Source organism: Martes martes (assembly GCF_963455335.1).
Source record: "Martes martes genome assembly, chromosome: 6".
Taxonomy (NCBI): Eukaryota; Metazoa; Chordata; class Mammalia; order Carnivora; family Mustelidae; genus Martes; species Martes martes.
This window is the reverse complement of record NC_137893.1, coordinates 13848148-13868316: the sequence shown is the minus strand read 5'-3', so window position 1 is coordinate 13868316 and position 20169 is coordinate 13848148. Positions and strand designations below refer to the sequence as shown.

At 38.3% G+C, this 20169-nt stretch overlaps 1 protein-coding gene across 9 annotated transcripts; it reads right to left on the bottom strand.

Moving 5' to 3' along the window:
• Positions 1-4878: 4878 nt before the first annotated feature.
• On the bottom strand, positions 4879-18878 carry MTRF1L (mitochondrial translation release factor 1 like). 9 transcript variants are annotated; one of them, XR_013966956.1, is made up of 8 exons: positions 18477-18785; positions 13999-14078; positions 11785-11968; positions 11124-11287; positions 10155-10272; positions 8968-9079; positions 8489-8720; positions 7442-7678 (listed from the first exon to the last, which is right to left on the bottom strand). XR_013966956.1 is itself a non-coding variant. In XM_080805537.1 (7 exons), exons 1-7 carry the CDS (start codon positions 18733-18735, stop codon positions 7478-7480), a joined length of 1143 nt encoding a protein of 380 aa, XP_080661663.1. In that variant the 5' UTR covers positions 18736-18878; the 3' UTR covers positions 4879-7477. The 9 variants fall into 9 exon arrangements, 3 of the variants coding, with proteins under 3 accessions (XP_080661663.1, XP_080661665.1, XP_080661664.1); XR_013966959.1 differs by lacking the exon at positions 8968-9079 and adding an exon at positions 9920-10016 and having other exon boundaries at positions 7449-7678; positions 18477-18763; XM_080805537.1 differs by lacking the exon at positions 8968-9079 and having other exon boundaries at positions 4879-7678; positions 8489-8625; positions 18477-18878.
• Positions 18879-20169: the final 1291 nt, after the last annotated feature.

Sequence of the window (20169 nt, the reverse complement as noted above, 5' to 3'; positions counted from 1 at the left end):
TAGGATTTAGGCGCGCTCCTCTCTCCCCCTCAGTTTCGCCCCACCCTCTGCCCTGTGCGTTTGCGCAGGCGTCTGTGGCGGGCCGTGGCTGCCGAGTTGGCGGGGTGGCGCTTGCGCGCTGGGGACCCCCGCGTTTCTCTCGGGCAGAGGAGCGGGCGGCGGTGGGTGGGTGCGCATGGCTTCCGGCGCACACGGCTGGTCTAGCGGCTGGTTTGGCTGGAGATGTGCGGCCACATCTTGGGTCTCCCAAGGGCCTTTTCGCGGGGGCGATGGTGGGACAGTCAGTCACTTCTGTCTTGTAAGCGTATTTATTTGTATTTTCAACCACAGTTCTCCAGCCACCACTGCTTTGTACGGACGTTAAGTTTATTAAATTTGTATCTACGCTTTCCTCGGTTTTTATTTACTTCAGAGTCCAGGCGCACGAGGCAGGAGTCCTGCTCCAAAATAAGTTTATAAACCGTCCTGACGTGAGAGTTCCCAGTTCCCACATCCTAGGGCTGGAGGCCTCAAGGCAAGGGAATGATTTTTTAATGATGGCAGGGAAATGGGTGGACGTGTTAGGTCTTCGAGGACGACTGGCACCATATTATTAGTCATGCTGAACTTTTTCAGAGTGTGCACTAAGTGGTGACAGTGCATTCCATGCGCTCAGCTTACACCCCAGGGAAACCACGGGGTGTAAGCTCCCAAAACTCCGAATCCCGCTCTTTTGCGGCTCTCCCTCTTGCTTTTCTGCAGCCTTAGGGAGATTTAATACTGGATTTACCTCTAAGCGTTCAGTTAAATCGGCGGCAAGTGTGATGGGGCAGGGCTGAGGTGGTGTGAGTTCTGCACGTGCTGGGTGGATCCGCTTGGTGCAGAATTGTGATAATGAGTCCATTATGGTGTTTAGCATTACTTTTCGTCTTTTAGGATGTTGCTTTAAATTAGTGTTTTTCTGGATTACTGAAATTTGGGCATCCCGTTAAGTTTTGCACCTGAGTGATAGTGTCCCATTCGCTTGCCTTAGCCTGGCCTTGGACCTAGGCCTTGGGAGGTGGAGGGTTGAAAAGACAAAAGTCTTACCCTTCAAATTTACATACTATGGGAAAAGAAATCGGACAGTTACCAATTTCAGTGTAGAAAAGAGCAATATAAAAATAATGGGGTAGAGAGTGGGCAGTAGGGGCATAGAGTAATGACTTCCATTGGTCAAGAGCTTTGAATCAAGATCTGACTATTGGGTGGGTGGTGCAGAGATCTGTATATAATAAACAGAGGGCAGAGAGGCAAAATGCTTGGTTTGTTCCAGAGCTATAATGATGTCTAGAGTGCATTGAGCAAGTGTAAGATTGGAAGATTAGGTCAGAGAGATAGAAGCCAGATCCTGTAGGATTTTGTATGTTTACATGTGGAGTTTTGAGTTTCTTCTGATTGCTGTGGTAATTGGAGGGATTTCAGCCAGGGAGTGATTTGTTGAATGAATGTTAAAACTACAGTAACTTTTTGTCTTCTAGGCATTTTGTAAATGTTAGCCTTTAAGCCTCACGATAACCTTGGCATTATTTTCATTTTTGATTGTAGAAGTGTAGTTTGATTCTTGCAGAACTACACAGTTACTAAGCAGAAACTCCAATCCCATTCTGCTTGATAAGTCTGTGTACTTTCCTCTGTGTTATACTGAGGAATGATAGTATTTGCTGGAAGCCTGACTGTTTATAGTACATTTTCACATTACTTCCCCATTTGACCTTGGAGATCATTACTCCTCTTTTATTTTCAGATGTAGACAAATGTATGAAATTTGAGGGGAAGAACGGTTTTCATTTAATTGAGCACCTGCACTATATTGGCTCTTAACTTCTGTTTAAAAGCTGTTCTCTGGCAGTTACTTATTTTTTTCAGGAAAAGGCTAAGATACATTATTGGAAAAATTTAAGATTATTGTAGCAATAGAAGGTAATACACATAGTTCAGCATAGTTTATTGCATACTAGAATAGTTTATGGAAGTCTTTTTCAGGGTATTGACTTAATGTTGATTTTAACTGTTAGAGCTTTAATCAATTAAAGCTCTTACAGTTAAAATTTAATCAATCAATTTACTCAAATTTAATTATTATGAAATATTTTTAATTGGCAACTTGTTCAGTGGAGTGATGACCGTCTGTTAATTTCATTTTTAGTGAGAAACTTAGGCCTATTTTGAATTTTACTAGATGTCAACAGATGTATGTATCTCTTTCTTCCTGCACATCAATATCAGAATTGTTGCATTTTTAGGTGCAAAATGAAGCACAGTGAGAGGTGCCCGCTTTCAGCAAATTCTTATTGCAGACCTACAGCATGCAAGACATTGTGGAGTATTTGGAAATAATTGGGAGATGGTACCTGCCCTTGTGTTTACTATCTGGGACTGCTGTCTAATAGACATAGCAGATGCTCAGTAAATAATCTTTGAATGAAAGCATCATGAGCATAGAAGGGAGAAGCTAAGGGGTATAGCAATAACACAACACTGGTTAAGTCAAATACATCGCGTTACATTGGGAATTTTTAGAGAACAGAGGAGTTACTTTTATATGCCAGGATAGGGGCATAATCTGTTGGACAGGGTTTCTGTTGACATTTTGGGTCAGATTAACTCTTTGTTGTGGGGGGCTGTCCTGTGCATTGTAGGGAGTTTAACAGCATTCTTGGCCTCCAACTCCTACTGTCTCCAAACATTGCCATATATCCCTCCCAAACTTTGCCAGATGCCTCTAGGGGCAAACCTATAGATGAAAATCCGTGCTGTTGAGGATGGCTTTTGAGGTACTGGGGAGGAGGATAGCATGGTGTAAGGAACTTACAGGGGAAAGTTTAAAGGTAAGTGCAATTATCAGAAAAAATGAATTTGGTGTGATTTAAGGGGGGTAGTGAGTAAAATGGGCTGATATAGAATGATGCTGGATATGGATATAGATGTGTTTTGTATGCACACTTACAAGTTGGAGTTTTATTTGGAACATAGTAGGAACCTATTAAGTTGTCGAGTGAAAGACTGACAAAAAATCTTTAGGAAAATGAATCTGGCAGTTACATGTGTGTAACCTGTATTAGCAGATAGAGAAGATGCCTGGAGAGGTCAGGGGGCCATAAAAGTAGTCCAGGAGAGAAATAATTCCGGATGAGTAGTAGTAATAGAATCAGTGAGGATTATTAGAATGTTTAAGAGAGTAGGATTTAGCAATAAACTGCATGTGAGGAAAAGACAATCTTTTTTTTTTTTTAAAGAGGACATTTTAAATTTGAGAGCGGGAGAATGGTAGTGCCATTAAAGAAACGGAGATTACATAGTGAGAAATGGGTCATAGAGGAATATGACAAGTTAAATTTAAAGTATAGTGATTGTTTTGTTTACGCTTCTTCAGAATTGCTATTCCAACTGAATGTGTTTTGATTAACTGCTATTGTAGGCCACTTGGAAATTAAGTTCTGTTTTTTCTGAACATCAGCTTTGTAGATAGATACTTTAGATATAACTGCCTTTTAGACATCTGTTTAGTGCCTATTGTAGCATAATGTTGGGTCCTGAGGAAACAAGAATGAAGAAAACGACTTTTTGTCCATTAATGAGACAATGTGAGAAGTCTGGCAATACATGCTTATTCTATTCCCTGACCCACTCTTTCCCATTTCCTTATTAGACACAGTCCTGAGACAGGGGTAAACCACTGAGGTTATTACCTTGCTGTAATGTTGTCATCTGGTATGGTAAAGTACTGTGGAATACCAAAGAAGGGCAGTTAATTCTGCCCAGGGGTTAAAGTGCCCTTTAGGTTGGAACTTGAAGTCTGCTGAGGTAAACCAAGTGTCTGTTCTAGGCAGAGAGGGCAGCATAAGCAAAGGCAGATAGGAGCAACAAGGCATGGCTTATAATGAAGATAACCATAAAGATGTATTGTTTGTGCAGACAGCTGCAAATTCCAAGGCCCTTAAAACGTTAGACTTCGTGTTCCAATAGGCTTCATGCCAAGACTGTGTTGCTCTACTTTTATCTTTCCCTATGTTCCAAAAATTACATTTGTTAATCTAGGAATAACTAATTTAGATTAGTGAGTGAAGTGGAAGCCAATGTCAGTTCACAGACCAGAATCTGCCAATTACTCTGCATGTGTTCATAAAACATCTACTAATACATATCTTTAACTTACATTGTTAGAATTATGTAGGTACTGTGATGACTTCCAACCAGCTGTGATGTTCTAATGGACGGGAAGTTTAAAAACTGATGAAAAGGTCTTTTCCGACTTCATTCGTTCAGCTCTCATTCATACCTTCCCATGGGGCTGGGAATGAGGGAGTGGAGACAGGTAAGGGGGGAAATAACTCAACTTTTAATAGCTTATTTACAAATGAAATCTAACATTTGAGACCCTTCATAATCTCAATCCAACTTTTCTAATTATTAACTATTAGGTCAAGAGAAATTCAGTAATAATATGTTGTAATATTTAGTAGCATGTAGATATGTCCTTTTCATTTAAAAAGGAAACCAAAAGAAACAAACTGGGAGACACAGAGTTGCATGGGCCTTTTGCAGAACAGAATATGGTCTAATGAACAGGACTTGCTGTATTTTTAAGTTGTGTAGGTCACCGAAAACCATTTTCATCAAATGTTCTGGTGAAGATAGAGTGCCTTTCATAAGCAGAGTGTTATAAGGGAGAGGGATTTTTCTCAAAATAAAATTCTCTGATGTATTTGATAATCTTTGGCCAGCTTTAAAATCCTAAGAATAAACTAGCAAGAGAAAATTACTCTGAGAGTTAGCACAAGTTAGGGCTCTAAAGGAAATTTGGTAATTAATACAGGTTGACTTATGAAAAGAAACCCATTAGCCCACAATAAAACAGTTTTAAATTTATGTAGTGTATATATATGCTTACAAAGATTCATTCTACCGTAGATTCCAACAAATAGAGAAAGGCATGCAATTGGGGAAGTTAACTAAATTTCTTGTAATTCTTTAACACGTCAGTCATATAGCCTTAATAATTAAATCATTTTTTTCCCTCTGGGCATCCTACCTTGTTGTAACTACTATAAATTTAACACTATCTACCAGGTAGAGCTCTTCTTGTAATTGTAGTCCTTTGTGTATCTCACGTTTTCAAAAACTTGAGTCAGTATTTCCAACTTCTCTCACTTTTGTATGGAATAACGGACTTCTCCTACAGTTCTTTTCTTTCTTCCTTTGCTATCGTCTTCTCTTCAGTAGGTAAACCAGTTGAATTTACTTCCTTGTAGTAGTAATTTTCACCCTGGGAGAACAATGGGGTGTCTCCCATTGTTGTGTCTGTAGTAGTTCTTACCCTGGGAGAATAATGGGGTGTCTCCTGTTGATATATCAAGTACTCAGTGTTGATATATATATATATCTCCTGTTGATATATCAAGTACTCAGTGTTCCCGTCAATACCAAGAGGTCCTTTATAGCTGTGCGGCCTCAATCAGACATTCCCAGGTTTCCTTCCCTTTTAGGCCTTACTTCTCTGGGGTCTGACTTCTCACAAAGGAGCTGATCATAACCAGGAATCCCATGGCAAATAAGAGCCACTAAACTTATAAATCTTCTGAAGAAAAAATGCTGATAAAGATCATGCCGATTCAGCTTTAAGCTCACTTTAAACAATAATTCTCCTTTCACAAAGGTGAAGTCCTTTGTCTCATCTGTCATCATCTGTATTTTAGAGAATCTTTTTTGTCTCAGTGCCTTCAAACCTGACTTCAGTGTACATTTCAATGAGGAAAGGGAGTATGCAAAACTAGTGGAGTCCTAAGCTCTAACTTCCAGTTTGTAGGTAATACTGTGCTTGAGGACCAAGTTAAATGACACCATAGTGGCCTAATCTGAAATGACCATCAGTGCAATGTCATGAAAAAAAGGGGTAGCAGTTGGAAGGGCTGTTCTAGACTTAAGCAATGTAACCACCAGATTTCATGTGTGATCCTTAGTTGGATCCTGGTCTGAAGTCAATTAAGGTATCTGGGGAGAACTGAGGGCATTTCAATTGGGTACTTGAAGATATTAGGGAATAACTGTGAATTTTGTGTGATAGTAAATGGTTAAGGAGAATATCCTTATTTTTAACAATGCACGTGGAAATATTTTAATGATATTTGTAACTTCTAATACCAAGAAAATACGGAAGCATTATTGAAATTAGGTAACACATATGGGTGTTTGTGCCAGTTACCCAATTGTTACCCCTTGGCAACAAATTACCTATCCATCATTGCCCTACTCTGTGATGCTGCAGCTGGACCTGTGTCCTTTGTCAGTAAGGGGTGGTAGGAGGACACGCAGGAGGAAGGGGTTTCTCTTCTTGTTTCTGATCTGGGGGCACAGCTGCCCGGGGTGCTCTAGGACCATGTGTTTACAGGGTGCCAAGATACTTAGTCCACATTACTCTGGATGTTTCTGTAAGGTGTTTTTGGATGAAATTAACATTTAAATCTATGACCTCTGAGTAAAGCGGAATGCCCTTCATAATGTGGATGGCTTCATCCAAACAGTTGAAGGCCTGAAAAAAGACTGACCTCCCCTGAGTGGGAGTTCTCCAAGCAGGTTGCTTTGGGACTAGAACTGCAGCTTCAGTTCCCCTGGCTCTCTCCAGCCTGCTTGCTCACGTTGCAGATTTTGAACTTGACAGCCTTTACAAGTCATATCTGCCAGTTCCTCCTAGTAAGTCTCATGTATCCCATTGGTTCGGTTTCTCTGAAGAATCCTGACTAATGCAGATACAAACGGATGCTTAACCCTCCAACAAGTTTTGCGGACACCCTGGTGGGAGGCTGCTTGCTTACCGTTTGTTCCAGAGGGTTTGAGGTTCTGTCTGCAAGGCCTGATCCATTACCACCTGCAGACCAGCTCTGGTCCAGGGAACTTCCCTGTTAAGTGGGCCAAAGCCATGGTCTCTCGAGTAGGTCTGACTCTACCTTTGGGGAGCCCCTTCGAAAGGTGTTCTTCCCTTGGGTTCTCTTCCTCAATCCTAGTATATGAGTTGCTCTTATCTCCTAATAGCTTATCCTATTACAAGTTAAAAAGTCTTTGTTATCAGAATTACCCCTGTTCAAATTCATGGTATGGTTTCTGCCTCTTAATCAGACTTTGACTAATACAGTATTTATTATCATATTATTGTATGTTTGAAGTTTTTCATTAAATTTGTGATCATTTATTAAACATTTTACATAAAATAAAGTACTGTTTTTGTCTGTGTACTTCTCATAGGAAGAGTCCAAAATATATAACCAGTCATGTTTGTATTGTGTATTTTTTACTAATACACTAAGAGAAGATTTATATAAATTATCTGTCTTAAAAATACACACATTACTTCTGTGTATCTGAGTTAACTCATGTTTTTTAAGAGGATACTAGTGAGTACTTAACACACAATGTAATTCGCTGTGAATTTTCATAAGCTATAAAAGTCTTTAATAATAAGTCAGGCTTTTTTGGAAATAATTTCTACTAAAGATTCATAATCAGCATAGTCCTTCAATGACTGTACAAGTTCATCCAGCAGATACCCGCCTTGCATAAAAGTTTCAAGATCATGAAGTGACTTGTTTATTCTGTGATCTGTGACCCGGTTCTGTGGAAAATTATATGTTCTTATTTTCTCTGACCTTCCTTTAGTTCCAACCTATATAAAAAGATAAGAGATACGGTTAGATTCAGGCAACTAAACCGATAAATTTAACTTATCTGGAGATTAAGCTCTTGATTTATAATTTAAAACACAATGTAAGAACCAAGTTTTAAACATTTTGAATCCTCAAATAACACAGGAACATAACAGAAAAACAAAATACTGGCTTTAAAGGCCAATAAATTTATAGCATTTGATCTTTTCTCTGCTATTTCAGTGCTCTATGACTTTAGACATTTATTTCAACTTTAGTTTCCCTATCCATAAAATACAAATAATACCTACTACATCATGATGATATATACATACAGCTGAACAGAGATGGTATTCAAATGGTAGTTAAATATATGTATGTGTGTGGATATATATGTGTGTGTGTGTGTGTGTCTATATATAAAAACTTCAGTGAATTAATCTGATCATTTTCAGTGATAATAAACAGTAGTAAATTCCCTTAAGAAGAAATTAATAAAGGGCTCTGTAATTATAAAATTAAATACCAAATAGGAAGAAAGTTCAGTTTGCTTTCCAACTTTCTTCCATAATTTTCAAAGTATTAAAAAATAGGGATTCCATATACCTTTTTTTAGTAACTTTGATTAAAAGTCTGAAAAAACAAGCCCTTGAATATAGAAACTAGGGCAGAGATTTAAAATTACTATAAAACAAATAAAACCCCCTAGGTTGAGCTACTTGAACTGTTTCCTTATTTTAAGAAATACATTGAAACAGTTTTATCATATATAAAAACTGGGTTATCTAAAAATATTTTTATCTTTCAGAGCATCTTTAAATCAGTTTTACCTGAATCTTTCTAGCACTATATCTTTTCCTTGTTTCTTCTTCTAGATACATGCTGTACAGTTTTGCACGTAGCTTTTTCATAGCCATCTCTCTGTTTTTCAGTTGAGATCTCTCTTGTTGGCATTCAGAAACAACACCTGAATAGTGTTATGAGAATTATTAAAGAGTTTTAGTAGGAAAATCTTCTTCATTTATTATCAAGGAATACTCTTTTTCCTTCTTTTTCTTCTTCCTTTATGAGGAGAGAAAACAGCTCTAATAAAAAAGACTGTTAACAAATAACTTTTATAGAGTTCTCAGAAAACTGAAAATTTAAGCCTAAGCTACACTGCAAAATATATTCATATTGAAAGCAGACATACGGAACAATAAGCACTTATTATTTAATATGGATTATTTTCCCATATCCTTAGCTAGCCACCATAATTTTTTTAAAGTAGTAAGAACAAAAATAAGTTAATCCTACCGAAGATACTCACTATTCATATTTTTATGAGGATTTTCATCCACTTTTTTTTCCTATTCCTGTTTACATACTACGTATTACACAGACATCATCTTGAAGTATAACTTGAAGAGTTCCTCATAAACCTAAAAATCAAAAACCTATCAGTCCACTCCTATAAACCACTGCTGATCCATGAGAATTATTCCTATTTGAGACTAGTCACCGTAAAAGATTCTTGTATTCTTTCTAGGTAACTGAGGTTTGCTATCCATATGCTTTATCATACGTAAATCACTGCAGTAATGATTGTAAAGCACATTTGGTTTCCCCTGATAGTAGACTGAAGACTTAAGAAACATTTAGATACAGCTCCATTGCCTATCTACAGTCAGAACTGCTGGAAGTTTGTGAGTGGACTTCATGGAGAAGCAGGCCTGGAGTTAAGTGTAGCAATTTGCAGGTGAGCATGTCTCTGGGTAGCGAGTCCAAGCTTTCATTTTCTCAAAGGAGTCCATGCCCCCCTCCTTTCAAAGAAGGCTAAGAACTAGTGATGTAGAGCATTTTCTGACAAAAAAGAACCCATGATAATGACTTCATTCTAAGGATTTCCTTTTATTTATTATTATTATTATTTTTAAAGATTTTATTTATTTTTTCAACAGAGAGAGATCACAAGTAGGCAGAGAGGCAGACAGAGAGAGAGAGGAGGAAGCAGGCTCCCCGCCAAGGAGAGAGCCTGATGCGGAGCTCGATCCCAGGACCCTGGGATCATGACCCGGAGCCGAAGGCAGAGGCTTTAACCCTCTGAGCCACCCAGGGGCCCCTATTTATTTTTATTATTTTAAGTAGGCTCCACACCAGCCTGGGTATTGAACTCATGACCCTAAGATCAAAGTCCAATGACCTACCCGACCGAGCCAGCCAGGTGCCCAGGATTTCCTTTTAATAGTGGTATTTACAAGGTGTAAGCTTCAAGAAGCTACCTGGAAGGACTGACTATCCACACCTTTTCTTCATGGTCACCAGTATGGGGTTAGATCCTTCCATCTTCCTGGCTTTGCAGAGTTGCATCTAAGGATTCTAAATAAAGTATTTAATAATAATCCTTAGTAGTATATATTCTGGTAATTAAGGATCTATTCCAGTGGAAAATTAGTCAAGTTATTCAGAATTTGATTTCTTTCTTCCAAGTTTTATGTTGCAGGGATAAGTGCGTACCTGTTGGAAGATGAACTATCCGGACAGCACTGTCCGTGGTATTTACATGCTGTCCTCCAGCTCCGCTCGCTCGCTTAGTATCAATTCGTAAATCTTTTGGGTTAATTACCAGATTAATCTATACACAAGAGGAAATATTGGGATTTAAAAATATCACATGTATATGAACTGTTCAAAGGCAAGAACTATCCATTTATAAATACAAATACACATCACATACAGAATTGATATAAGATTAAGAAAGTTTAATTTTAAGAATATAAATTACCCTCTTCTTACCACATGAATAGAACTTAGTTAATATTAGAAATGGGAATACAGGAACTAATAATGTGAGTTTTGTGGATTACTTCTGAGTTTAAAAAACAACATAAAAAATGCTAGCTTAAGAACTATGAGAAGGCTTTACTTTGTTTAATTTTAAGTAAAGAAGGGCTTAAACATATTTCAAGGCAGAGGAGAGGCACATGGAAACTGGCACAGGACAAAAGCCCTGTATGAACACTGTAACAATAGATTTACATTTTAGTGTGACTGGGTTATGAAGCAGCAATTCTGTTAAGTAGTTACCCTTGTTAAAACAGGATTCTTGCTACTCTGGAAAAGTCAGATAAAGCAAAAATCGTTATGAAAGTAATCAGTATTAAGCCCTATTTAAAGTAGGTTAATACTGTTCCTCCTATAGAGATGATCTCAGAATAACTCCTTTAAGCTTAGTGGTGGAGAAAAATTAATAAATAATACAAGATTAGATCCTTCCTTTATACATCTTTAATTGTTACCATCTATTGTGAAATCATACTTTTTGAATCGAGGTAAGAGATTCTCCCCAAAAAAATATGTGATGAAGGCCAAATGATAAGAAAAGGAATTTAGTACTGAATATCACTTCAGTAAAGTGAGTTATAACTCTGGGGGCAGAGCACTGTGCTGGGCCCAGGATTCCAAGGGGAGATTGTGATGCCTTACCTCAGTCGGTTGGGGTAAGATTGCTACAGTCATGGTGCTAGTATGGATGCGGCCTTGCTTCTCTGTCTTCGGCACTCTTTGTACTCTGTGCACACCTCCTTCAAATTTCATATGCTTATAGGCTTCTAAACCCCCAATGCTGGCAGATGCATGTCTAAGGCCACCTTGAAAATATTGGGAAAACAGTATTATTATTCTTGCTACTTATAAGCAATTGTCCATCACTTCCTCTATCTTGAAATGTATTTAAAAGAGCCATGAAACCATATAAACATACAGAATGTAAAGCATATTGAAAAACTTTAGCAAGCCCATGAAACTCAGTGTTTTAATACTTAATACCTTGATTGCTAATAACATCTAAACATAAAACATGTATGGTATTAGTGAACTGATTCAATGACATGCCTAAAAGACCACTTTTAAAAGACCATTAATCATTCAGTGGTGAATAGTGAATGATTAACATTTTATAGGCCACTTCAAAATTGGCACATTTGCATTCAAAATTATTAAGTAAATGATGAGCATTAAAATCAGGTAAACTTCCTTATCAATAAATTCTAAAGCTTAGTCATGGTCTTTCCAACCCTTATCCTAGCACACACGTAGATAAACTAAATCTGTACTCTTCCCAAAATGAATTAAACAGTTTACTGACCTATTTCACTTGGAAAATACTCCAGGGTTTCAAAATGCCATCTTTTAAATGCAGCATATTGCTGATACATATCAAACATCTCTGAAGTAAACAACATTGCCTCCTGACCCCCAACTCCTGCAGTTACCTCCAGGATCAAATCATTTTCATCTGTTTCTTCTGAGGGAACCAAAAGTAAAATAATCTGTAAATACAAAAATATCACCCCTCCTATAATTAGTAATTATTTAAAACTTAAAAAATAAAACTAAATCATTAGATGCAGGATGCTAAATACTCAATTTACTTAAAGTTTCTCTAAGCACACAGTACTCCTGACTGATCTTCAACTATCTTGCCAAGGAAAACCATATAGTAATGTATAACTTCTCTAAAATATTAGTCTAACAGCTATATTATAAATGCTGTAAAATCCAGCTGAAACTTGCATTGCATTGTTTTGTTTCTTTTTGGTGTTCATGTGTAATTTTATGTTGGTCCTCTATTCAGTTAATAAGTAAGAGTTTGTTGTGAGTAGAGCACTATACTGTGTACAGAATGCAAAAGAAGATTCTGACTCTATCTTTTTAAGCTTCTTTAATTTAGAAGAGAAATTTGTAATACTGGGACTGAAAAGGCCCTAAGAAATGATATGGTCCACTTCCCTTATTTTCAATGTAAAGGAAAGTGAGGTTAACAGAGACTAAATGACTTGCTAAAGGGAAAAGTGTTTGTTGGCAGAGCAGACATGAGAACTCAAATCCTCCTGCCTTGATCATTCCTCCTGCTAGGATGTCTTTTACCCCTCAGTATGTACTAATACAGAATGAAAGCTTCTTAGGTTAGGTGAACTGAATAAGAAAAGCTACCAACATTTTATTGGTCCCCTGATATATGAACAGGTACTTTGCTAAGCACTTTAAATACTTTAATTTTGAAATCAATCTTGGGAAGATTGCATTAACAGGTCTACTTAAGATGTGAAAACTAAGTTTAACTAAGCTTTGTTTAGTTGAATAATCCAGTTGACGAAAAACATACAGCTAGAAAGTGGAAGAACTAGAACTTGAGCCCAGATCTGCCTGAATTTTGAAATACCACACTTCATGCTGGTTGGGACTTATAGTTGTTACTACTTCTTCATCTCTCTAGCCTATGCCAATACAACATGATCATTCAAATCTTGAGTAAATGACTGAATTTATGTTTGTTCATTACTAGTCAATGAACAGAAACCTTTAATACATATGTCCTTTTATTTCACAAAAAAATTAGAAAATGGCTAGAAGGCAAGTTACATGAGGCTTTACACTTCATAGTAGAAGTGGTCTCTGGAATGAGTGGTAAAGACATTAACTTTTGATGAGTCCATATTTGTTTAGATAAGACAGAATCTTTAAATTAAGCTCCCCCTTTTCTGGGCTCCTTCCTCACCTTGCCATGTCCTTTTACTTATATACTCAGAGATAACTACTGTAAATCTTTTTTTTTTTTTTTTAAGGTTTTTATTTGTCAGAGAGAGAGAACACAAGCAAGGGGAGCAGCAGAGGGAGAGGGAGAAGCAGACTTCCCAGTAAGCAGGGAGCCCAGTGAGGGACTTGATCCCAAGACTCTGGGATCATGACACAAGCCAAAGGCAGGCGCTTAACTGACTTAACCACCCAGGTGTCCCACTACTGTAGATCTTTAAGCTCTAGTTTCCAGAATGAGCAAAGAGTGGTTCTAATTTAATATAATGATTACTCTTCATCTAATGCCTATAGACTCTCCTAGATATAAGACTGAAGCACTATAGTTTAGTTCTAAAAGCCCAAGGGCCCACTCTAGGTCTGGCACTCTAATAGTGCCAGAGACAAAACGGTAAAGAAATACTCCTGCTGCCAAGGAGCTCACCATATACCACTGCTTCATAACTTCTTCTACCCATCATCTACCCCCACTCTCACCTCTCTTAAAAAACCTAAAGGTTGGGGGGGGGATATAATACTGATACTTATTTCATTGCTTTTCTGAAAAATCCTATCGATGTAACAGTCACCTTTTTTCCCCACATCTCTCCAATCCTTTTGGTATAATAAAAATAGGACCACATGGAATATGCTTTTTCCTGCTTTAAAAAAATTTATAATTCTAAATACTAATAAGCTACCCGGTTCCTGAGTTGTTTTTATAAACTTCTAATAAAATTCATTAGAAGTAATAGCACAAATGCTTATTCTTTGCAGGATCCCATACCTTATGCTTCAACTGAGTTATTTCTTTTTGGCAAGAGGATATTTCATTCTCTGCAAGTTTCCTTAAGTCTTCATTTTCATCTGCAAAAATAAAGCAGTAGGTTAAGTTTTCCTTACTGTCAAATTGCCAACAGAATTCAAGGTTGTTATTTTATTATTATTGTAGCTGAAGGAAAAATAAATGTCCATCTTGTCCTTTTAATAACTGCATTAATTAAAAGTAGCATTTTATGCATTCATTTTATTATTTATTTATTTATTTTATTTTATTTATTTATTTAAGTATGTAACTTTTAAACATTTTTCCTGATGACATAAGTAAAATAAAAAAGAATCTACAAAAAAATAAAGAAGCTATTAAACTATTCTATAATTCTACCTCTATGAAATATTCATATTAACAAATATGCTTTTAGTTTTCCAACTTAGACTAACAGAAGGGGAACAGAAAGTTTCATCAGTTAAACCACAACTGAATTAAAAAATAGAAAGTTATTTATTATCCCTTTAACAAATATTTCATTAATATAAAATAAATATCCACCCAATCATTCAGATCCTGCCTCATGATCACATATTTACATGAAGTACTCCCTGCCCAACTCGCTTTACTCTCTTACTTCATCTTTGAGGTCTCATTTTACCTTACAAAATATACCTTCTCATCCCTCTATCCTATGGACAACATGCAACCTACAGAAAGGAGAAAAGAGAAATTTTTTTTAGCTCTTACACATAACTCTTTGTTGAGCTCACTTTGGTGAAAGATCAGACTGTTCCAGAGTATCAGTTTGTATGTCTGTTCATTAATGAAGATCTAACTATGCTGGAAGTTAGAGATAATAATATGTAATATGTGCTCTCAAGGCAGGGTTTTAGATAATTTTAGTTTCTTTATATTTTTCTAGGGGGGAAAAACTCACAAAGAGTAACAACCTAAAACACTAGGTGATTAAATATTAAAATGGTAGCACCCTAAAAGATGGTTTCTGTGTTTATTTGGGGGATGGGCAGAAAACAGAAAGAAGCATTAACTCAAGGAAAGGTAAGAACAACACAAACAGTGAAATAAGGAATGATGAGAAGTGTTGGTGGGAAGACAAGAAATTCTGGCAAGAATTTGGCATGGAAGAAATTTGGTGAAATGGCAAATGTGTTGAAGCAGAAAAAGGAAAAATGAATTCTAGTCCTAGTTTAACCACTAAGTTCTCTTAGGCCAACATATACAATTTCTCTGAGTCTCCATTATCTTGAGAAAAATGAAGGAGCTGGGCTGGTTGACCTCCAAGGTCCCTTTCAATTCTGAAATGCAGTTCTTCTGTAAGGCTAAGGAATTAAGGTCTACAAGTAGTTTTAATTTTAATATGACATTTTTTTAATCCAGTATACCCAAAACATTATCATTTCAACATGTACTTTAAAAATATCACAGATTTTTTTTTTATAGTAGGTCTTTGAAGTCTGTTATTTTATCCTTATAGTACATCTCAATTCAACTACATTACAGGTGCTCATCAGCCATATGTGGCTACTGGCTCTAGAGGGTTTAAACTGAATAGTTATTCCTAGGCAATGGAAATATACTAGTTCTTTCTCAGTATTATTAATCAACAAGTTTAAGGGTCTTTTTCTCTTCAACCTTTCAAGTACCCACTTGTTATCACCCCCCCCCTTTTCCTACCCAAACTTCTACCTACCTACCAACCATGTTTATTACTTCTCTTGTTAATTCTCATTTACTTCTCAAGTTCTTACAGTGGATTTCATAATCATATTAATAACACCATTTTTATCAAAATCACCCATGACAAAATTGCCAAATCTAAAGGCCTATTTCAGTGTGAGCTGAAAAGCTGAGCCCTTTTTAATCAGATATCAACAATCCCTTACTTGAAATTTTAATTGGTTTTTTTAGCTTCATTTATCTTATTCAAGGTCCCAAAGGTCTGCCTATTCTTTTTTTTTATTCTTTAAATTTTTTTATTTTTTATTAACATATAATGTATTATTAGCCCCAGGGGTACAGGTCTGTGAATCACCAGGTTTACACACTTTACAGCACTCACCATAGCACATACCCTCCCCGATGTCCATAACCCAATTGCCTGGTCTTTCTTGATCTTTTATAGCTTCCTCCTCTGCCTGCTCCTCAAATACTATGTGTTTCTGTCTTTGTTAGCATCTTATTTCTATCTCTACAAATTCTTCCTGAGTACTCTCATCTGCTTCAGAACTTTATCAAGTGTATGTGGAGAGTTCTCATGAATATTCAGACTCTGTTTTTCTCATATGCCAGTTGTTTTTTTTACTTAGATTATGATCTTTATCCGAATGTACTTACAAGTCCTCCTAGTTAAATGGGGCTGCCCGTTCAGCACAAAACATCTTTTTCCTAAAATTTACCCAACTTTTATATTCTCATTTTAATTAATAGTACCACTCATGTTCTGAACCCAGAAGCTTAATATTTTTCTTAGAATTCTGGCTGTTCTTCACTCTTCTCAGGACATAAGCTGCCAGATCTGTCTTGTTGAGGTCCCTGACTACCACCACCTCTTCCTCGGACTGAGGCCAACATTAATCTTTAAAAAGATGTCACTTCTGTGCTTCAAAACATAATGCTAATTCCCCCCAGTCTGTAAGAACAAATCCATTTTCTTTGTCAGGAAGGGTTATCATCTGTCTTTCTGGTTTCAAGTTTCTATTCCATTGTTGACACCCAGACCTATTCTGTGCTCCTGCTATATCCTAATCTTCCAATTTGGTACCTTCTTCTTGCAAGTCACCTCTGCCTTCAGTCTCCTTCTCTTGCACTGTCTGGCAACCTCCTGTATTCTCCTCAAGATCTATTTAAATGCCACCTTTTGCTTTTTATAATATTGCTGTTTATTGCGGAAATTAAAACAATTTATAAATTAAATTAAAACCCACTTGTATTTTTACTTCTTAAACATTGCTCTTCTTCACTAGGCTGTAAGCTAAAAAGTAGTTCCATATTTTTTTGGTAATTAGTGGTGTCTGACATAAACTCAGGAGTTGCTGAATGATATTTTCTATCGTTATATAAAGGTGAGTTGTGTTTTGCCAGTAACAATTTTCTAACATTCTCTTCTCTACAGCTTGATTTTTAATATACTTAAACCTTAGATCCATTTGATTTTTAAGCTTGGCTTAACCTATGAAACCAACTTAATTTTCCCCCAAAAGTATTTTTTCCCAATACGGTTAATGAACTCTCTCCCCACCCCCCACCCCCCACTTCGGGGCATCTACTTTTTCTGTTAAATCACTTAATTTAGATACTCCTTAACTCTCACCCAGACTATTGCATTAATCTTCTGTTTTCCATGGCATCTGCAATCTCGTTCCAGGTTGACTTCGAAACTATCACAAATCAAGCAACAAAGCCATTTCTATCATTCACTCCCGCAGGCTAAAAGCTTCTGTTGGCTCCCTTCTGCCAAACAGGATAAAATCAACCTTTTTAGATTAGTATTTCACACCCCCACCCTTATAAAATGTCTCAACCTGCCACTGTCCATAACCTCTCCCCTTCACTGGTTAACAAAGAGTACAGTGATTAAAAGCCCAAGATTTGGAGTGAGTCCAATCCAAACTCCTTTCCTTAGAAGCTGTTTAGCCTGAGCAGTTATTTTAGGTTTATGCCTCATGGTCCTCTTCTGATGCATGAGGCTAATAGCACCTACTTCATAGTCTGATATGTCAACTGGATGAGTTAATACATAAAAATATTTTAGCAAAGCCTAGAGTATGGTAAAAGATCAGTAAAGGTTAAACTGTTCTGAATATCCTCTAAGAAGGGACCTTTATCTTTGCACAAGGCCTTCCCAACAAGTTCTCCTTGCTTTCCCTAGGTGTCTGTTCAGATATCTGTTCTCACTTTCAGCTGTAGTATTAATTTTCTCTCCCTGAATACACTGTGACCCTCTCTAGAGCCATGCTAGCCAAAGTGCGGTCCATGGGAGCTTGTAGAAATGCAGAAACTTAGGACCCATCCATGTTTAAATGCACACTAAATCACTAAGGAAACTTGTTAAAAACGCCAATTTCTAGGTCTCAGATTCTGAGTCCAAAATCTGGCCTTAGCATGTACCTCTCCTGGCACTGTCGCAGGTGGTCTCTACCACTCTTTGAGAAACACTGCTCTCAAGCCCGTAACAGCTTGTCCTTGGTGAGCTGAAGATCATCCACCAGAGAGCAGGCAATCAATACACTTAAATTCTGTAAAAGGGGGCAAAGCATTGTGTCAAGGGAGCATAAGGGCTCAAACACGAAAGATTGGGATGAGAATGCACACAACTACCCCTTGACCTCTGATCCAAACCAAACACGGTTGCAACTGAGTAAACAACTTCTAACTAAGGGAGGTGTGAACACCTGACCAGCGGCATAGTAGGAAAAGCAAATAAAGAGTCAAGAATCTGCTTTGAATCCCGTTCCCTCGGGCCCGACCCTCACCGTGTAGCAAGTGCTCGGTCTCCTGCAGCTCCCGCTCCTTCTCGCTCAGCAGTTTGGCCGTCGCCAGCAGCTCAGACCCCCTGACCTGCAACTGGGCTTCAGACCCTGCCTGGCGCTCCAGAAAGGTCCGCAAGGGCCCGCCGCGGGCGAACAGCTCCTCCAGCGGCAGGCTACCGCAGCTGAGGTGCCGGCGGGCCGGACTGACGATCTTGCGGGCCCACAAACACCGAGCAGCACCCCGCAGAAGCTGGGACCGCATAGCTCAACTGCAACCACCGACGTCAACCAGAGCCGGAAGTTTCGTACAGCGAATCTCGCGACACCTCGCGGAGTTTCGAAACCGGCGAGAACTGACCGGACCCGTCCGGCGCACGCGCCAGTTTTAAAGGGCCTCCCGAAAGCCTCGGCGGGAACTTCCGGCAAGCATTTAAATGCCGTATTATTCGCGGCGGCCGGAAGGGGGCGGAGCGGGAAGTGATCCACATTTAGAAGCTGGGTCGGAAACGCCTCCTTGAACGTGCCGGGGCGGTGTGTCGGGCGGGAGGGCGGGGACGCTGAAGGTTGCCCCTCGGTTTTCTGACGTCGAGGTTTTACGTCCCAAGCCCTGAATGAGGATCTCGAGTACCGCGGTGGAGGGCCGTGTAGTCCGCTAGCGGGGCTGAGGACAGCCTTTTTTTCCTTCTCCTCTTTTCGACGGTAAGACTCGTGTTCATGAGGACGGGACTAGGGTACTCGAAGGCAACCTGGAGAGTGATTTCCCCAAATCTTTCCAGCCTTTGTGTGCCGCGAAATTGACTTGCTTTCAAACGACTTCGTTCCTCACCGAGCCTCCTGCCCGTCCCTCCTCACTCCGAGTTATCGTTAGTACTTTTAAAACAGATCGAGTGATTCCAAGTTCCAATAAACCAGAGCGCAGCAAAACCTTCAAGAGTCCTGCCTTCGGTAGCCCAACATCCATCTCCCTCCAAAAATCTTGAGATAGCGGATTGGTGCCAGGGATATTGAAGTTTATTGGTATAATGCTTTGCATTTTCCAAAAGACCTTTTCGCAGCCCACCGGAGGGATGGATATGAGGGTGTAAGTATAACCAAGACAGTCCTTGGGAGGCAAGGGTTGTGACTCAGTCCGGGAACTCCCACTACTTAACTAGTTTGCGCAGAGTGTACTAAATGTTTTCACTGTTGAGAGAGCTGAAAACTTGCAATTTTAAAAATCAAGGGGTAATTACGGGACCCTTGGCAAGGTTAAATCATCCTTGAGTCCTCTAATCAAAACTGAGGTTAGGTATGAAATTTTTATAAGATGAGCTTGCATTGTCTCCATTCATTCCTTACAAATGAAAAGTGAAGTGGAGGAATGAGAAGACTCTCCAAATTATATAGAGCAAAAACAGGTTTTGCAACTTAAAAAGCTCCAACTGATCACCTCAACTATTCGTTTCACTTTGTGTATTCAAGCCACACTACTTTATAAAATTGTTTTTTCTTTAAGATAGTGGTTGAAGCCCATTTTAATTTTGATCCGAGTATAGAACAGGACCGATAGGTCGTTTTTATCCTTATTAGAATCAGCTGTTTACCAAGTCTTAACTCTGAATTTTTTCTTAACCATAGAAATAGGGGGAAGTCACGTAAATTCAGTATGATCAGTCTCTCAGCTGAATTCTCAAGTCAACTCAAGAATATAGTTTAT